The sequence below is a fragment of the Chelonoidis abingdonii genome, chromosome 1, assembly GCF_003597395.2.
Source record: "Chelonoidis abingdonii isolate Lonesome George chromosome 1, CheloAbing_2.0, whole genome shotgun sequence".
Taxonomy (NCBI): domain Eukaryota; kingdom Metazoa; phylum Chordata; order Testudines; family Testudinidae; genus Chelonoidis; species Chelonoidis abingdonii.
This window is the reverse complement of record NC_133769.1, coordinates 205,042,075-205,062,666: the sequence shown is the minus strand read 5'-3', so window position 1 is coordinate 205,062,666 and position 20,592 is coordinate 205,042,075. Positions and strand designations below refer to the sequence as shown.

General features: G+C 44.7%; 1 protein-coding gene and 1 long non-coding RNA gene across 2 annotated transcripts in view; one reads left to right on the top strand and one right to left on the bottom strand.

The window, feature by feature from the left end:
• LOC116834921 (uncharacterized) overlaps positions 1-972 on the bottom strand; it is an 8,642-nt gene extending 7,670 nt beyond the window's left edge. The window contains exon 1 of the long non-coding RNA XR_004376082.2: positions 891-972. This is a non-coding gene — a long non-coding RNA (uncharacterized LOC116834921). The remainder of the gene's footprint in view (positions 1-890) is intronic.
• A 306-nt stretch (positions 973-1,278) lies between these two features.
• Positions 1,279-20,592, top strand: part of HLCS (holocarboxylase synthetase) — a 209,240-nt gene continuing 189,926 nt past the window's right edge. The window contains exons 1-2 of the mRNA XM_075073730.1: positions 1,279-1,556; positions 13,181-13,333. Of these exons, the coding sequence (XP_074929831.1) occupies positions 1,299-1,556; positions 13,181-13,333 (411 nt within the window). The 5' untranslated portion in view covers positions 1,279-1,298. The remainder of the gene's footprint in view (positions 1,557-13,180; positions 13,334-20,592) is intronic.

Genomic DNA, 20,592 nt, shown 5'->3' with positions numbered 1-20,592 from the left:
GATAATTGAAATCTCCCATGAGAACCAGGGCCTGTGATCTACAGACTTCTGCTAGTTGTCTGTAAAAAGCCTCATCCACCTCTTCTTTCTGGTCTGGTGGTCTGTAGCAGACACCCACCATAACATCCCCCTTGTGACATGCCCCTCTAAATTTAAACAAGTGTTCGCAGGATGTGGGCCTATCATTTCAGTCCTGCAATAAACTACATGTGGACAAACCCCTGCATCTTCTCAGAGCGCCATTGAAGCCAGTGGGGTTCCACAGAAGTGCAGTGGTCCATTCATATGGATCTGCTTGTAGAATCAGGTTGGGTCTTAAAACCCAGATTCTGCAATCACAACCTCATGTGTAGGCCTTTCGTAAAGCTGAAATCCTAACTAAAGACAATTTTTTAGGATTTTCTTTTAAAACACTATAATTGTCTTTTGTATTGAAAGGAGGCTTGAATATTTTCCCCAGAATATTTTTCCATTGGTCTCCCAATAATGTTTATATTTATTTCTGGGTTTGTTTGCTTTCAGTCAGAGTCAAATACATTAAATAGTCAAAATAAACAGTTATATTAGACTAGGTCAGTGGTTCTCAAACTGTGGGTCAGGGCCCCAAAGTGGCTCACAACTCCCCAAGGAGCAGCAGGGCTTGGGTGGGCTCAAGCTTCAGTTCCTCCTCCTGGGGTTGTGTAGTAATTTTTGTTGTCAGAAAGAGATCACAGTGCAAGAGGTTTGGGAAACTCTGGAATTTAACGCCTTCTCCTAGTGCCCCCAAATAAATGGCTATTACTAAGCCCCCCCCCCCCCCCCCCCCCCCGGGCATGCTAGACCTGTACTTTCACTTTGCATTTTTTGCATTTTTTTTTCCCAGCAATGAAACAAAAATGGGACATCACCACCTATGCTTTCACAGCAGCTCAAACGTGCCTTAAACCACCTTCAGGATGAAACCAGTTCATCCAGGTTGTGGTGGCGGACAACTCTCCCTCTCGCCCTCCCCCTCCCGCGGGAGCGGCTGGTGCCTTGGACAAGACGGTGCCCAGCGCAGGCCGGGATGGCAGCAGCAGCAGCAGCACCACCACAACCGGCGCCCGAACTAGGCGTTTCGCTGGGCGTAAAGGCACCAACCAATCAGGAGCCGCTTCCTTGGGGGCAGCCACTCAGAGCCGCCGTTAGATTAGCCAACCGGAGAACTCCTTTCTCTTTGCCGAGGGTGGGGGGGCAGGCAGCCAATCGGGAACGAGCCAGAGCGGGGGCGTCACGGACACAGCGCCGCGCTGCGGCCGCAGGGGGGCGCCGGCCGGGCCATGCTGATCACGCTGTGCTACCTGTACCTCTGGGCGCGCTGGGGGGCCGGCTGGGCCGGGCTCATCCGACGCACTGTGCGCCGCCTGCACCGCGCGCGTTGCGCCTTCGTTTTCGGTTGTTGCGGCTGCAGCGGCGGCGCGGGCTGCCCCCCTCATCAGCGGCAGCGGCGGCGCAGGCAGGGGTCGCCCGGGCGGGGCGAGGAGCCCGTCTGCCTCCGGCTGGGGGACAAGGTCTTCTTCACTGAGGAGACCCCGCAGGTACCCGCCGCGCCCGGCCTCGTGCGTGGGCGTCCGTGGCGGGGGGCCCGAGGGCAGCCCCGGGGTGGAGAGGCGGGGCGTGTTGTGGGTGGGGCATAGATGGGGGTTGGGGGAGCAGGCCTGTGCGGTGGGTGTTTGGGGAGAGCGATGGGGTCTCCCGTGTAACTGCGGGAAGGGCTTGTCCTGGCCGTGCCAGGAAGGTCGGTCCAGTGGATAACGCCGCATGGGCCAGCATAGTACGGGGAGAACAGCCCCGCTGCCCAGGAGCACAGTCATTGGACTAGCAGTTGAAAAAGTGTAAATTGAACAGTTACATCCCCACTGCAGTATTAATGGCTACACTTTGAAGTGTGAGTGTGGTCTGAGCGGCAGCGCTGGGAGAGAGCTCTCTCCGCCCTGCATGTAAACCACATCCTCTACCGGTGTCGCGTGCAGCGCTGGAAGTCACGCTGCCGCACTGATTACACTGAGGCATGTGTATGTTTTTTCACACCCCTGAGCACCAAAGTTGGAGCCTGTAAAGTGCCAGTGTAGCCATACCCTTATAGTCCCTCTGCCTCACGCCCTCCGCTGTCTGTCTTAAAGCACCACTTCGCTGGAGCTGGGGATTCTTGTGTGTGAAGGGGAGTCCAGTCAGGGACAAAACTGGAGTTAACCTCAAGCCGATAATGGACTGGAGGGAAGCCCTGTGTTAACTTTCCAGTCATCTGAATCCAAAGATAATATCCCTGCCCCAGGGCTTCTCAGAAATAGGAGGTAGGGCTGTAAATATCCAAGATAGGTCATCAGTCTCATAGCAGCAGCTGCTGTAATTCCAACAGAGAGAAGGTGGGTGAGGTAATATGTTATTGCACCAACTTCTGTTGGTTAGACAGAGGAGCTTTCAAGCCACTCTGAGCTCTTTCTCAGGTCTCTTTCTCCAACAGATGTTTGTCCGATAAACGATATTACATCACGCACCTTGTCTTTCTAATATTCTGGGACTGACATAGCTACAACTAAGCTGCATACAACAGTGTCACTCTGTGGGTCATCAATAAGTTTGGTGCTGTGAAAACAAAAGGTTAAAGACTGTCTCCGTTTCAAAGACATTGCAGTCCTTCATCAAGATGTAAATATTAGAACACATTAGTGATTAGTGTATACTATACACCCGAACATCTATAATTGTGGTTGACTTAAAGCCTAGTGGGGAGCCTGGGTTTTAACCAGACCAGTTTAGCCCATGTTAGGCCATATATATGCTAGGGGAAAAGATGTGTTTTTAATCTGTGTGTATTGAATGTGTTAACATTTTAGTTTAGACAAGGCAAACTGTTAACTCGTTAAGGTAAACCACAGACACAAGATTAAGGGTTACTTCAACCAATTAACATATGTTAAAACATAACTTTTCTTGTGTTCTAGTGTGTTAAAATCCTAGTGTAGATGTGCTTTCAATAAAGTTCAGATAACATTCTCATAAGCACATTAGGGAAATGTGACCTACATGAAATTACCACAAAGTAGGTGGACAACTGGTTGAAAAACTGTACTCAAAGTAGGTATCAATAGTTTGTTGTCACACTGGGAGGATATATCTAGCGCAGGGGCAGGCAAACTTTTTGGCCTGAGGGCTGCATCCGGTTTTGTAAATTGTATGGAGGGCCGGTTGGAGGGGGGGGGGGGGGAGGTTGTGGCCACCGCCCCCTGCGGACTCCTGCACTTATCCAACCCCCCCGTTCCCTGACAGCCCTCTGGGTCTCCTGCCCCACCACACACTCCTGCTCCTGACTGTCCTGGACCCCCTCGCCACCCCATCTGACCCCTCCGCTCATTCCTGATGGCCTCCTGGTACCCCTGCCTCATCCAACCACCCCTTCTCCTTGTCCCTTGACTGCCCCCTGCTGCCCCATCCAACCCCCCTCTCCTTCCTGACTGCTTCCCGGGACCCCTGCCCCCATTCAATCTCCTGTTGCCCCACCCCGACCCCATCCACACCCCCGCCCTCTGACCACCACCCCAAACTCCTTTGCCTTCTATCCAACCCCCATGCTCCCTGCCCCCTTACCGCGCTGCCTGAAGCACCCGGTGGCTGGTGGCACTGGAGCCGGGCCATGCTGCTTCTGCCACCGCCTCCATACAGCACAGAGACCGGGTCAGGCCATGCTCTGCAGCTGCATTGCCCCAGGAGTTCACAGCCCCACTGTCTAGAGCATTGCAGCAGCGGAGCAAGCTAAGGCTGTGGGAGGAGGGAGGACAGCAGAGGAAGGACCAGGAGTTCGGGAGCTGGGCAGGACGGTCCCATGGGCTGTAGTTTGCCTACCCCTGATCTAGTGGGTTAGTACAGGGATTTATCCTGGGTCTGGTATTAGTCAATATTTTCATTAAAGTTCTACTGTAATGAAGAATATGCGTACAAAACTGTAGATGATACCAGTCTTGCAGGAAGGGGATGTTGCAAGCACTTTAGAGCACAGGGTTAAGATTCTAAAACAGTAGAACAACATTTATCCAACCATCCATTATCTGCCTCTCTGTATTAACCGAACAACCAGCATGCACACGTCCAGAAGCAGATGATCTCTCCTGTGGCTGCTAGATGGTGCTGCAGCCTCGCACTTTCTCTTTCTCCCAATTACCTCAGTTTTTGATATTTTGATCTGGTCCCAGTTAGATCAGCTAAAGAAGGTTCTGCTGTAATCTTGAAAAATTGGGGTATTGGTCTGAATCAATAAGCTAAAATTCAGTAAAGGCAAGTGCAAAGTTTGATACTTCTCGGGGTTGTGAGGCTCCTTGCTACTGCTTTACCTTTAGTGTGAGGAAGCTTTCTCTGAACTGTGGTTCAGTTCCCTAACCAGCACAAGTGCTCCCCTCAATGCTTCACAGGTCCTGCTGTTGCTCTGCAGGATAGCAGTTGGCACACTTCAACCTTGAAGCCTTCCAAGCGTCTCCCTTCAGTGTCCCGTTGACTGGTCACTTGCAGTGTTCAGAGATTTGCTATTTCCAAAAAATGGTGGTACTCAGCTTACAATTTCCTCCTCAGATCACTGCTCTGCTTAACACATAGTATTTAGATATGCTTATTTGACTATACACATAAGTTTTTATTTAACAAAGCATAGAGATTCAACTAGTAGCAAGTAGAAGTATTGGAAACAAATGTTCACATATCAGATAAAATACCATGCATTCTAGAGTCTAAATTTAATGAGCAAATACTTTTACATCTTGTAGAATAATGCTTACCCCAAATCCTTGCAGTGCTTTACAGCTGGGCTTAGCTGTGACCCTCTTTGAGACAAGCACGCTGTCAGTTTGTCTCCTAGGTGAAGGATCCCACCTGTGCCCTTGCTCTCCAAGATAGGCCAGAACAATCCTTTGTCTTTATTCATAAGCAGGATCCCCCTCTACTGTTTTGTTTCTTCTTGTAGACTTTTGCTTTTGTTGATTTCACAATCTCTTGATTTGCTTCTGCCTTAATCTGCAAATAGGCATACATTATTAAGGATATAATATACAAATAGCTGGACAGGGACATAAGTGTTAGCTGCCTGCTGCCTGAAAGGAATATTTTCGAGGAATGTCACCTGCCTTAACTCCAAGGCCGTTAAAGTATAATTTTTAGTGTATATATGTAATTCCTTAAATATTATCTATACATATGTTTTGCAATGATTATGATGACCAGTGGGCTAGTGACTCTTGGTAGACCCTACATGTCATCCTTCAGTGAACTATCATGCTTATATCTGATCCAGGGGTCCCTGCAAATTACTATGCACCTTCTGTGCCCTCTCCCAGTTGGCACCAACTGACTCCTGAGTCACAAAAGTGTTGTGCTTAGGAAGGAAAAATCAAGCATAACTACAAAACGGAATATAACTGGCTAGATGGTAGTACTGCTGAAAAGGATCTGGGGGTTATAGTATACCAAGAAGAGGCTTATAATTCAGCAATGTGATGCAGTTGTGAAAAAGACAAATATTGTTGGGTGCATTAACAGGTATGTTGTATGTTAAGACGTGGATAGTAATTGTTCCACTCTGCAGCGTTGGTGCGGTCTTAGTGGAGTACAGTGTTTTAGGCTATGTCTACATGAGCACTTTTGTTGGCAAAAATTTTGTCACACGGATGTGAAAAAAACATACCCTGAGCAATGTAAATTTTGCCAGGATAAGCGCTCGTGTGCACAGCACTATGTTGGTAGGAGACTCTTTCCTGTCAGCATAACACGACTACATGGGCGCTCTTAGGCTGTATCTACACTGCACTTTTGTCTATAAAATTTTTCAGTCAAGGGTGTGAAAAAAGTTTGACTAATGAAAAACGCTGGGGTGGACAGTGCTCTGTTGGCGGGAAACGTCAAGTGCGCAGAGTAGACATAGCCTTATAGTGGCCCACTGTATCGGTACAGATGTGTCACTGTAAGCTTGTAAATGTAGACCTAGCCTTAGTTTGCAGATTCAAAATGATAATCGTTTTGGAGAGTTATCGTTTGCAGCATAAGAGCTTGAATATTTTTTGTTTTTAAATGAAAGTTAGATTCTGCAGAATCTGTCCATGCACTGTATGTGCAAAAATTTATCTAGTAGGCTGGGTTAGACTGGTGAAATGGTTGTGTAAAATTTTGTTAATTGCATGATTAAATATGTCCTGATGTTACTATTAGATAAAATTACCATATACAACGTTAGATTAGAAATTACTTTTAAAATTCAGAGAATTTACACTACAAAAACTAATCCAGAGAAAGATATTGAACTCTCAAAGCAACAAAATAAGGAAAAAGCTTAATTAAGGAGGAAATGTAATATACCAAGAACAATGGGAAATTGCCTATTACCTTACCTCACAGTTGCTGAGGTCTGCCTTTGATATGCTTTGCTTTTATGGGTTTGTCTGAGCCTTAAAGGAACGCTATTGGCTTAAATTTGGGCCCATATTTAAATTTCGTGAAAACAAGTTTTTATAAATTTAAAAGCTAATAGAAATGTTTTCCATAAGCCTTTTGAATGTCAGTGAAAAGTTATTTTAAAACATATCTATTTCTTGCTAGTTTTTTGTTATTTGTTTTGTCTTAGGGCCTAGGAATCCTGATGAAGGACCAGACCCCATTTTAGGTTGAGGGAGGGATAGGTCAGGAAGGGTGTTGAAAGTGAAGACAAAGAGCTTTTATTTGAAATGCAAATAGTGCAGCATGAAGAAACTTGTGTGAAACTTATTTATAAATAAAACTGAAAGTAAATTTTTGACATTCACTATCCAAGCTGAGAATTGCAAACAGAAAATTGATTTAAAAAGTTTTAAAATTGGGTTTCTAAAATTATTTTATTTGTAAACAAATCTATTTCTGTGTTGCATATTAAAATGATTTTAAATGTAAACTATCCCTTTTGCCATCAATGATTGTCTGCTTTAAAATAGTTCTTGTAGTGGTTATATATCCTGTTTATGATACTGAATATTATCTAGTATCAGAGGGGTAGCCATGTTAGTCTGGCAAAGCAGCAAAGAGTCCTGTGGCACCTTAAAGACTAACAAACATTTTGTGGGTGAATACCCACTTCGTCAGATGCATGTAACCGACGAAGTGGGTATTCACCCACGAAGGCTCATGCTCCAAAACGTCTGTTAGTCTATAAGGTGCCACTGGATTCTTTGCTGAATATTCTCTGTGTGTGTAGAAAGGAATGTTTCTTAATCTCTCCTTTTTGCTAGCATTCAAATGGTTCTCTGTACGAGGATGTTCACTTCAGGTACTGTGGCTGCAGTTGTCACCAACCGTTTAAAAAGGAATGTAATTGAAATGTTTATGAAGCATACTATTGATCAGGTGGAGTCAAAAAATCATAAAACTGGAAGGGACATTGAGAGGTCATCTAGTCCAGTCCCCTGCACTCAAGGCAGGGCTCAGGATTATCTAGACCATCCCTGACAGGTGTTTGTCCAACCTGCTCTTAAAAATCCCCAATTATGGAGATTCTACAACCTCTCTAGGCAATTTATTCCAGTGCTTAACCACCCTGATGGTTAGGAAGTTCTTCCTAATGTCCAACCTGAACCTCCCATGCTCCAATTTAAGCCCATTGCTTCTTGTCCTATCCTCAGAGGTTAAGAACAACAGTTTTTCTCCCTCCTCCTTGTAACAACCTTTTACGTACTTGAAAACTGTCGTCATGTCCCCTCTCAGTCTTCTCTTCTCCAGACTAAACAAACCCAATTTTTTCAATCTTCCCTAATAGGTCATGTTTTCTAGACCTTTAATCATTTTTGTTGCTCTTATCTGGACTCTCTCCAGTTTGTTCACATCTTTCCTGAAATGTGGCCCAGAACTGGACACAATACTCCAGTTGAGGCCTAATCAGTGCGGAGTAGAGTGGAAGAATTACTTCTTGTGTCTTGCTTACAACACTCCTGCTAATACATCCCAGAATGTTTGCTTTTTTTGCAACAGCATTACACTGTTGACTCATATTTAGCTTGTGATCCACTATGACCCCCAGATCCCTTTTCGCAGTACTCCTTCCTAGGCAGTCATTTCCCATTTTGTATGTGTACAACTGATTGTTCCTTCCTAAATGGAGTACATTGCATTTGTCCTTATTGAATTTCATCCTGTTTACTTCAGACCATTTTTCCAATTTGTCCAGATCATTTTTGAATATTAATCGTATCTTCCAAAGCACTTGCAACCCCTCCCACCTTGGTGTCGTCTGCAAACTTTATAAGTATACTCTCTATGCCATTATCTAAATTATTGATGAGGATATTGAACAGAACTGAACCCAGGACCGATCCCAGTAGGACCCCACTCATTATGCCCTTCCAGCATGAAGTACTCTTCTCAGGAAGCAGAAAAGCTTTCCTCAGATTACATGGGTAAAGAGGAAATGTTTTCAGTAAGCCACGAAAAGGCTGCCAAATATTGACTGAGCTGGTCCATAGAACAGTTTGTTTCTCTGCTCCCTTGGTTGTGAACAGATGATTTAATGCTTGTTTTTCTTTTTCAAAAACCATGGCGACAGAATCTAAGGAAAGTTATATAGTTGGTTCAGGTTCCAAGAAAGCGTATTCTCCACTTGGCTAGAGGTGATGGGAATTACCCCTGTTGATTCACAAAAGTCCTGTGTGGTTTACTCTGGATTTACTTGCACCATACATTAAGCTTCTCTTAAACAATGTCATTTTTGTCCTCTCTTTGGTTTGGTTTTTGGAAACACAGATGCTCTTCTGTAATTAAATATTAAAGATAGTTTTTGTGTCTGTAGTATTGTTCATGCAGGCTGTGTTATAAGCTTGTTGTTTTTGCATTTATAATTTTTTAAGTGGTTCAGAAATTTGGTCTCAGCCTTCCGGAGAAGTGCTTTTCTTATATAAAATGTTTTTAAAAATTACTGGCCATTTCTGAGTTTTAAGAGTTCCAAAAGAGTTATGACTTTTAATTAGCTTGTCAATCTTCAGGACACGGGACTGTTTCTACCCATGTCTGTACAGTGGGGCCCTCAAACCTGATTGAAAATTTGAGGGCTACAACAATACAAATGAATATTTCTAAATGTACTCTTTAGAATGGATTCAAATATTACTTAACACTCTTAAAGAGAGAGCTTTTTGTAATCTAATCACATGATTTTTAAGTGCAGGTGATGTGAAGTATTGGTCTCTATCCTCTCTCCAATAGTGAAACTATCGTAGGGCAGCAGCAATACAGAGTTCTCCACATAGTCCTGAACCTTATGGTGAGGGTAGTTCAATCCTCCTACCTTTGACTCCTCTGATGCTTTCAGCGTTGGGGTTAATTGTCTACTGGGCTCTGGACTGTGATCAGTAGCTTCCTTAATACAAGGTGCCATAAGGTCATAAATGGCAGCTTCTCAAGATTACTTCTGACCTTTATCAGACCAGATGCTTAAGATAATGAAAAGCTTTATGAGCCAATTCCTGTTGACTTTAAAGAGTAGTTGTATTGACTGTATAACTTGCTTTAGTAAAGCAGGCAGGCTTTGGTGATATAACCCATATCCTTATATATAACCCAGTCCCTTCAGTTAATTCTTCGTTAGACAAATAATTAAAAATGTTGACATACTTTCATTTGAATACAGATTGATTGTACACCCTTAAGGCCTGTGTCAGGGAAATGCACACTTACTCTATTGTGTGAAATTAATGAAGATTCACAGCACTTTGTTTGACCTGATTTGCTCCCAGCATGGTTTAGTGCCAAAAAAGGGCTGTGTAGTTTTGAAATATTAGTGATAATTTCTGTAAAATACAACTGAAAAATAAAGTTAATTCAGCCACAAATAAATTTTAAACATGATTTTTGGTAGAATAATAAATATTAGATGGTTTGCTTAAGTGTTCTGATATTTCAAATAATTTTTCTACATTGCTTGCTGCTGCTACTGGATGTAGTTACTATATTTATAAACATGCTCTCAGTAAGTTGTAGGATTTTTAAATATTGTTGCACCTGAAATCATGTGATGTAGAAAGGAGAGAGGATACAGTATAGTATTGACACATCAGGAAAATCATGTTTGGTTATTTTTAAAGATGTGTTGATATAAAAGAGCCAGTCTGGCTATGCTAGAAGAAGGATGGGGAGACTGGATGTGCTTTTAATTAGGCTGCAACTTTGTTCTTAAAATATCTGGGAGTACCTGGCAGATAAAATTGTACGCTACAGGTAATTTCATGATGATTTCCCTATACTTTAGGGCTACCATCATACCTTTTCCTGTTCCATTCTAGTTTTAGCCATCTTGATGATGGGACCCTTCATGTAGTGGTTAAGAGCACCAAGAGGAGGAAGGGGTTTGACTCCCCGTTTTAGGAGCCCCGAACTCCCCTTTTCCCTCTCCTTTAAAGTATACCTCCTTTAAATCCTTTACCTATTAATTTTTATCTGATCCATGTCCATTCCCACTGGTGTACCTACATGACATCTGCCACAAGGAAGTGCCAGCAATTAGCTTGGTTGCCTCCATGCCATATCTAGTCAAGTTCCCAGAGATTTACTGATGTCTTCTTTAATATCAGCCAAAAATATCTCCACTCCTCAGTTGGAAAGAGGGATCCCAGTCTCTCTGAATAACTCTGGTGCTCCATAGGCTATGTCTGGATGAGGAACTGCCAACCACCACTGACTACATATAAACTTGGCCACCTTCCTGTCCTACCCTTGTTGACCTTTGGGGGCTCCTCATCATACTTTGTGTTGCAACATGTCAGACCAAATAATTTGGACTCCTGGAAAAAGTTCAAGCCATCATCCCCAAGTCCCTCTTAGCATTGAACGCCAAGTCTACTCCTTTGCACATTCCCAAATTGTTGTCCCCAAGATGAACCACAGTCACATCCAGTGCCTGCTTGTGGGCCACCACAGAGTATAAAATGGGCATCAGCTGGTCCCATAGCATGCCCATCCTGCCAGCCAGCTCTGGATTGCTTTGTCACTGAGGCTCATCTGTGAACCTCCGGGCAACCCGGAAATCTGCGATTGTGCCCAGTAGACAATACTGTGCCCGCAGATCCACACGACCATCTACTTAGCCTGACTGCATGTGTCTGAAAGGAAACATGAGAAAATTATACCCGATTCCCAACCTGCGGTCTTATGTACAACCTATATGCATTAGTATGCTGATGCCCAATTGCTTGAATTTCCCCAGACCCAGCTGTGTTGCTGTCCTGATACAGAATGAGTGGGAACCAAAGTCATGGAGGACTGGAAGCCCCAGCCTCATCAGCCCCAATCTGAACATTGTAACTAACTGATAAGTTGTTAGGAGACTTGTGTCTCCATGAATAAACTGGTCTTATTTCATATATGCCCTCACAGGGCCGATCCTGACATCGCTGCCTTCTTGAAGCATAATGTATTTACCCCAGCCTCCCTGATCTGTCTTTGACAGCCTCAAGGCTCAATCCATCAACTCCAAAGCCCTTCCTGAAGTATCCCTCTGTAACCCAACCCCTAGTTTGCTGATCCTAAAAGCCCCAAATATGCTATGAGGAATGCAGCCCTGAACAAGGCCGCCTCTTGTCCACAATGACATGTGCTCGAGAATTTGCACCAAATCCCTAAGCCTATTAATAGTGATGGAACAATGTGTATCACCTGTAAGGGCTATGCTTTGTGACTGCCCCATTATAGACCTCCGAACTAAAAACCTGCTGCAAGGATCAGGGTAACCAATAGGCTTACTGACAACTGTAAGAACCAATAAGCAACTGGGAGATGGTTGATGTCAGTCTCTGTATTGCCAATGACACTGTGTATTGAAACACCTGGTCCTCTGGAATCAGCCACATCATGGACAGGCGCACCCTCTTCTGAAATTGCACGAAATCATTAAAACTTCTCTCGTAGTTCTTAAATGTTCATGATGCCGCCAATCTCTGCACTATACTGAATGGCATCAGATATCAAGGTTCTGGAGTGTTAGCAGCATCCATTTGGGTCTGTTGCATCATTAACTAAGTTCCCCTGTGGGTATGGCAGGGTATCAATCGATACTCATCTGGGGCTTTCTTAGGGACCAAGCCCAGGGGAGACACCCACAAGTTCTTTATAGGTAAATGATTGAATGGCCCGGCTATTCTACTAGCCTTCAGTTCTTGTGCAATCTTTTTCTGTACAACATGACCTAACCCAGCTAAGGATTTCAAATTTTTGGACATGACATGATTTCTTTCCGCTATATAGGGGATTCTGAACCCTGAATTAAACCCTTCCCCTAAATATGTCTTATCTATCTTGTTAATTCCAAAGGAGAACCCTTAAAACCCCAAGCTTAACGAGAGATGAGGCGTTTGGCTAGCCCCCCCACTTTCAGCTTACTCCCCACTTTCTGCACCTTTAACCCCAGAGTAGGGGCCTGTGGGAGGGACCTGATTTACCACCTCCTGCAATCTGTTACCATACTACAGTCTTCCCCAACCACTGATAGCACATAAATTGCTAATGTGACGTATAGCACACTTTGCAAGCGTGTCTACATTTTCAGATACTCCAAAAACACCCACCTTTGTTCAATGCCCTGCAAATGTTGTTATTTGCATCTAGCCTCTGCCAGGATTGCTGAGGAATGAACAGACTGCTTTCTGTTTGAACACAGGCCCCCTGATGTTGCCCACTCTAACCACAGCATATGATGCAGTATGTCCCATCTAATCCCACCTTGCATTGCAGCCTTCAACCTAAACAGTTCGTTGTAATTAAACCATTATATTATATGCCTACGTTATTATATACATATATTTGAGTAAAGCTGGGATTCTGCGTCTACAGCAATACCTGCGTAAATTAAAAAGGAAGCTTCCCAATTTTCCCATGGTCTAGCCGACCTTGACCTCTTGATTTCATTACGTGGCTTGCCTTGTCCTGCTTACTTTTTGTTACTACCTCCCTGTGTAACAGGAAAATAATAGTTTGGCTTTAAAGATATGTTGATACAAAAAGAGACAGCCATATAAGCAGTGGGTTAGCTGTTTAAATAGGTTAGTTACTGGAAAATTACTGTAATTTGTGAAATCTTAAAAGCAAAATACTTGCTAATTAAGGAATATAAAGATACTTCAAAGCAATTTCCAAAATATATTGTTGATGCTTCTTTTTTTCCTGTTTCTTTTAGTCCCTGGATGACTTAAACAAATGGACTCTACTTCTCATATCTCCTTTTATTTATTCTGATAAAATACTTGATGCAGAACATATAGCATTTGTGACTGAAAGTGTTTCTGCCCAGGCAGATGATTTACAGACTATATCTAGCTCTTCAAAAAAGGTGAGTAGTTCTGTTCATTTTTTTAAACAAAGTAGTTCTGACAAAGTGTGTTTAGTAGTTTAAACTATTTAATACATTTCGAAATTAAAAAAAAGGTTTATCACATGATAGGTGGATATAGAAATAGTGTGATAAGGGACAAAATATAACTTCCATCCAGATTATCGTACCTATCCTTATTCATTGGATTTATAGCCCACCACTGTTGTATCTGTGTCTGGAGCAGCACTGTGTTATATTTCAGGATAAAAATCAGAGGCATTTTACTAAGACAATTAGTTCTCAACAATCCTCTTAAATAGGCTGGTGGATGGTAATTGTAAAAGCAATAGTTTTAAAATAGAAAGAGAGTGAGTGTAGGTAACAAACAGCTTGATAAAGCTGGCCATCTGGTTATTGTGGTCTATTAAAGTTCTAAGGCAGCTAAACACTTCAGTACTACATTTTGGGAGAAATTTGTTCCCCTCCAGGTATGGTGAAGCCATGTAACATGAATGGTAGCACCCCATTTGCACTTCATCGGTGGTGCCTTTTGGTCTGTGTGCCCTCTGCCAGTTCTATTATTAAAGAAGGATGGTGTTGTGATTAAAGCACAGGACTAGGAATCAGGAGATTAAGGATTTGTTCTGGACTGCCAGACTTCCAGCCTGATCTTGGGCAAGTCAGTTAGGGCTTGATTTTTATATGTGCTGAGCAGCTACAATGCTAGTTGTTGTAAATGAACTGCAGTGCTTGGTAACTCTTAGAGACCCCTTTTCATTAAGATACTTAAGCACTTGCCAAACTTTGAGCCTGTGAGAAGTCCCGTGGAAGTCATTGCTAAATTTAGGCCAAAACCAGGCTCTTAATCTGTCCCTCAATTTATCTTTCTGTAAAATAGGGGTAATAGTTAACTCAGTCAATTTGATTAGTTTGCATCTGACATGTCTTTTATGAATACAAACAGAGAAACATACACAATCTAAAACAACAGCAGTTCCCATGCAATACTTTAAATTGTCAATCAGAACTTAATTAAAACTCGCTCTTCTTTAGCACAATGCTAAAAGGACACCGATTAAATTACTACCAAGGACTGAGAAAATACTAAAAACATTATCTTTTTGAGATGATGATAAAGATTATTTTTTGTAAAAAATAGGTAAAATCTAGCCTGCCATCAGAAGTTGGAAAATTCTAAAATTCAAAAGATGAGGTAGATTTTCCAGCGCTCCAGATTTACGTTGCCAAAAACAAAGATGTGAAGGAACTTCTCCATATCTGCCTTTTATTGAAACAATTTCTAGTGCTGAAATTTGGCCTCTGAACCAAACTTCGGCCCCATAAAACATCTGTGGTATTACTTTAGCATTAAAAATTCTTAGCACTGGGGCTGTTCTGTTCCCACCATATGAGTGTGTAAAATAGCTCTGCTCAAAGTGTGCTCTAAGGATCTTTTGTTTAAGCCTTTATGATAAGGGGACCAACAGCCTGAATGATGAAACTTTATTCCTAAATAAGTAAGAGCAAAGACTTTTTCTGCAAGGTGGTTTTCTGTCTTCAACCCAATACGTGGAGGGGTCATCCCAAAATCATGACTTTGGCCTTCTTATAATTGAGAACCATATCTTGAGAATTACAGTAAGAAGAAAAATGAGATAACAGGTAGAGCCCTCTTAGAGTTCGCAATAAAACAGCCTTGCCATTGGTATATAATAATGCTGAGATAGATCTACCCTTTATTTGCAATGGAGAGAAGTTATCTTCCTTTAAAACATACATCACATCGTTAATATATACATTTGAAGAGAAGAGGTGCCAGAAGGCATCCTTGACGTACTCCCTGAGGACTTGGCTGCACTGGAGAGTTGCAGCACTGGTGATGGGGTTACAGCGCTGCAACTCACTCTGTGTATATACTTGGAAAGCCCAGCCAGCACTGCAACTCCCTGGCTGCAGTGCTGGCTGTACACCTGGTCTGCTTGGGGTGTAGCGATTCCAGCGCTGGTGATGCAGCGCTGCTCATCAGGTGTGGACACCAAAAGTGCTGTTATTTTGGTCCGAAGGTATTAGGAGGCTTCACGCATACCTTTTTGCACTTGTCATATTTCAACTCCATTGCCCTGGGTCGGTGACCTGCCCTTTAAGATGCCGGATTTAAAAATCCCTTCTGTTTGCTAGCAGTGTGGAGTGAAATCATTCAATCTCTGACCATGCTCTGCCCCCAAGCCGAGCCCCAGCATTGGCATCTTGTTGGCTGCAGGACTCTCTTGTTGGGGTGAGGAAGCTGTTGCAGTAGCTGCGCTCCCATAGAATATATGAACCTTGGCAAGATTCAAGTCTGCTCAAAGGAGCCAGACGACACGTCTGCGTGCAGGGTTAAAGTAAAGGATCTGCGGATGATTGCAAGCCGTTGGAGGGAACGACGCTCAGGTGCTGCTCAACGACTGCCATTTTTAAACAGATTGGATGCGAATGGGTTGTTGACCCCATGCCCAATCGAGTACCCGGATGAACTTGAACCGGGGAGGGGGGAAGGGTGGAGGAAAAGAGAGGAAGGGTACTGGGTGGTGGGAGACCGATCCAGGAGGATGCCAGCAGGAGCTTAGCCAGGAGAAAGCTAGCGAAAGTGCAAGCAAGCTGGAATTGTTGATGAGCAAGAGCAAGAGGGTGTGTTCGCCAGTCGCAGCAGCTGGAACTTGTTTGTGAAGAAGAAGCAGAGGAGCGTGTTCCCGGTAAGCAGCTTTATTTTAAGGATGGAAATGTTTTGGGAGAGGAGGGGAGGGTTATGGCTGCCTGCATGCATGCCTAGATGTGGAATAGCCCATTGATTTGGTCTATCACGTCGCGGTAATCGGCCTCTGTAATCTCTTCAAAAGTTTCAGCCAGAGCGTGGGCAATGCGCTTGCGCAAGTTTAGGGAGAGCCACTGTGGTCCTTGTCCCAGTCAGGCTAACGCGTCCGTGCCACTGTGCCGTGAGGGGTGGGGGGACAATGCTGCACACAGCAAGCTGCATAGGGACCAGGGCGGAATCCACATTGCTGGAGAAGACCCTCCGGCTCTTCCCAGGTAACCCACAGCAGCGATATATCTGGCAAGGATAAAATCCTGTGGAAAAGGTAGCGGATAGTGTTCAGTGCACTGTTCCCCCCAGCTGCTCTCTGCTTTCCCCAATGCACAGAAACCCAGTGAGCCCTGACTCGGCAGCAGCTCCCAGGTAACTCCCAGCGGTGCAGTTTCCCCCAGTGCCTTCCCAAGCAGAAACCCATTGATTCCAGGAGTGAACGGCTGTGGAAAATGTGGGGGTGGTGTTCAGTGCACTTTCCCCCAGCTGCTCTCTGCTTTCCCAATGCACAGAAACCCCAGTGAGCCCTGACTCAAGCAGCTCCCCTGTCCCAGGTGAGTCGCGGCAGAAACATGGATTCATTAATCACTCATCCCCATTACTCACCATGTCTTCGCTGCTGTGGCCTCTCTGTGCTATGTTTGCTATGTGTAAATGATGCTACAAATAGTCTACAAACTCCTTCACTGTGATTATAAACAATGCAGCCTCTGTAATAAATGTTTCTATTTCTTTTTTTTTTAAGTGTCCTTGAATCCTCCGGCACTAACACGATACTGATGTGAGACTACAGAACTTGAGGAGGAAACCAAAGGAAAAGCAAAGAAGATTTGGTGAAAGCAGTTATGAATCAGTATGCCAGAGAGAGTAAGAGGCTGCAGGACTGGAGAGAGAAAATGCATCAGTGGAGGGAAACAGAAAGCAGGAGAAAGGAATTGGCTAGAAGAAAAGCACAAAGCAGCTGATAAGCCTCCTGGCGTGCCAAACGGACTGTATGCAGTCACTGGTAGCCATGCAGGCAGATCACTACCGTGCTAACCCCCCCATCCCAAAGCTCTCTCCCTTGTGCCCCACTGTTTGCTCAAAACCCCTTCTCCAGCATCCTGGTTCTTACCACCACCAGCTGCCCCCAACACCTGTACGTTCACCTACCAGCCCTGAGAACTACGACCCTTACCCTATGCACTCAACCCCAACCCATCACCATGCAGCATAGTAATCCTGAAGTGCAGCCAGCATTGCACAGCACTCCAGGCAGGACATATTCTCAAACCTCTGACTGTACAGTTCATCACCCTACCCCCCTGCCCTTTTACTGTACTGTATTTTAATAAATGATTTCTTGCTTTTAAACAGTTTTTATTATTGCAGAAAATGAAATATACTGTACCCCAAGGAAAAAACAAGGCAAAAATCATTGTAACCACTGCACTTCACTCCACAGTGCAAGGCACCAAACATTACTGTTGGCTTTCAGCCTCAAATTGCTCCCTCAAGGCATCCCTAATCCTTGAAGCCCTGTGCTGGGCCTCTCTAGTAGCCCTGCTCTCTGGCTGTGCAAATTCAGCCTCCAGGCGTTGAACCTCGGAGGTCCATTCCTCACTGAATGTTTCACCCTTCCCTTCACAAATATTATGGAGGGTACAGCATTGCGGATATAACCGCGGGGATGCTGCTTTCCCCCAAGTCTAGCTTCCCATAAAGACATCTCCAGCGCCCCTTTAAATGGCCAAAAGCACATTCCACAGTCATTCTGCACCGGCTCAGCCTGTAGTTGAACCGGTCCTTGCTCCTGTCAAGCTTCCCTGTATACGGTTTCATGAGCCAAGGCATTAACGGGTAAGCGGGTCTCCAAGGATCACAATGGGCATTTCGACGTCCCCTACTGTGATCTTCGGTCTGGGAAAAAAGTCCCGGCCTGCAGCTTCCTGAACAGGCCACTGTTCCGAAAGATGCGTGCATCATGCACCTTTCCAGGCCAGCCTGTGTAAATGTCAGTGAAACGCCCACGGTGATCCACAAGCGCCTGGAGAACCATAGAGAAATACCCCTTCCGATTAATGTACTCGGATGCCTGGTGGGAGTGGTGCCAGAATAGGAATATGCGTCCCCATCTATCGCCCTCCACAGTTAGGGAAACCCATTTGTGCAAAGCCATCCAGAATGTCCTGCACGTTCCCCAGAGTCACGGTTCTTCTTAGCAGGATGCGATTAATGGCCCTGCAAACTTGCATCAACACTATTCCAACGGTCGACTTTCCCACTCCAAACTGGTTTCGCGACCGATCAGTAGCTGTCTGGAGTTGCCATCTTCCAGACTGCAATAGCCACCCGCTTCTCCACTGACAGGGCAGCTCTCAATCTCGTGTCCTTGCGCCGCAGGGTTGGGGCGAGCTCAGCACACAGTCCCATGAAAGTGGCTTTCTCATCCGAAAGTTCTGCAGCCACTGCTCGTCATCCCAGACTTGCAGGACGATGTGATCCCACCACTCAGTGCTTGTTTCCCGAGCCCAAAGGCGGCGTTCCACGGTGCTGAGCACGTCCGTTACTGCCACAAGCAATTTAGTCACACGCGTCAGGCGAATCGATATCATCGTCGGACTCCTCACTGTCACTTTGGAGCTGAAGGAATAGCTCAACTGCCAAATGTGATGTGCTGGCGACATTCATCAGCAAAGTCCTCAGCAGCTCGGGCTCCATTTCTAACAGAAACCACGGCTGCACAGAGACTCACAATGGCACCAAACTGCTGGATATGTGAGCGAGCGATGCACCACGGGGCGTTGGACAGGAAGCGGAATGACCCGCCCCTTCTGTCCCCTTCCCACAACCCACAGCGCCAAAATGGGACGAGGTGCTCTGTGGGATAGCTGCCCACAATGCACCACTCCCAACAGCGCTGCAACTGCTGCAAATGTGGCCACACTGCAGCGCTGGTAGCTGTCAGTGTGACCACACTGCAGCGCTGTCCCTACACAGCTGTAAAACACAGCTGTAACTCCCAGCGCTGCACATTACCAAGTGTAGCCATACCCTCAGAAGCAGAGAAATTATTAGTATGTTCAGTTTTGACTTTAGTTCTTACCCTAGCCATATTGCCTTCATGTAGATTCTCCAAAATATACTGAAGTTTTAGATAGATACCCATCTATCACAGATATCTGGTCTCTGTGAATAGACTGAACCCTTGGACTGGATCTGGTGAGTCCAGTGTAGCTAAATAAAGAGAGCTAGGCTACACCTGGGTCTATAAAGGGCTACTAATAGGCAGCTGGAAGGAGAAAGGCCTGAGACAGACTGAGCCCTGTGAGGGAAAGCCACAGTGGAGTGGAGCTAGCTCCTGTGATGGGTCCTTGGAACAATGGGCCAGGAGCTCAGGGAGTCAATTCTCTGGCTTCTGTTCCAGGAAGAGAGCAGAGCCATCTGGGACTGGGAGGCTGCCAGGAGCTTGCGTGCCAGAGATCCCTGGCAGGGTATTCCTGAAGCCTGGGGCCAAGGACTGAGTTAAGACTATCAAACAAACAGAAAATAACCTGTATTTAAGAAATAAACCTCCTTGAAAAGACTGGGCGTAGCAATACATGCTTTGGAGCTTGGGAGAAGTGAACAGCCAGGTGACACCATCATTCTTCATTTCACCCGAAGATTGTCTTGGTTAATAGAATCAAATGCCATCTTTAGATCTATGAAAGTGGCAAGTTAGTGACCTCAACCACAGTATAGTAATAAATAATATAGGCTAGAATAAAACAATTATCAATTCTGACTCTACCAGCCCTGAAGCTGGACTTTTCTTCATGTAGTAAACAAGCCTTCAAAGCCCATATTTTCATGTTTGGATAGTAAATATCTAGAATTAATGTTCCCTGCCATATCTAACAGATCAATAGGTCTATGTGAAGCAGGATTCTTTCTGTTCTCTTTTTTAAAAAATAGGAACTATGATACTAAACTGCCAGCCTGCCAGAATCCTTCCAGTGTCATTAATGACAGTCAATAATTTAGCTGAGACTGAAGACCACCAATCAGGAGTCTGCTGAAGGACTTCAGTGGGGAGAAGATCTTCCTCTGGAACTGTGTTCTGTCATTGGGCTAAAATAAAAGATTGGATTTCACTATCTGCTGCTGAAGGCCAGAGTAGTAAATCAGAGAGAGGATTCCTCATTTCATCTACTATAGTAGAATTAGATTAAAAAAAAAAGCTGGTTGAGGGGAGTCATTGAAGACCTGGCCAAAATGTGCTGTCCAGGCTTTATTGTTAATATGGGGTTCCTCAAACAATCTCCAAGGCAAATGCCTACACACTACAGGACCACACATAACTGAGGGAAGGGTGGAGTAGAGCTCTCAGTCTTCAAATTGGGCCCATCCTGCTATTCTCAAAAAAGTGGGAGAGAGGACTCCTTCCCAGCTCACTCCATCTCATTTGCCGCTA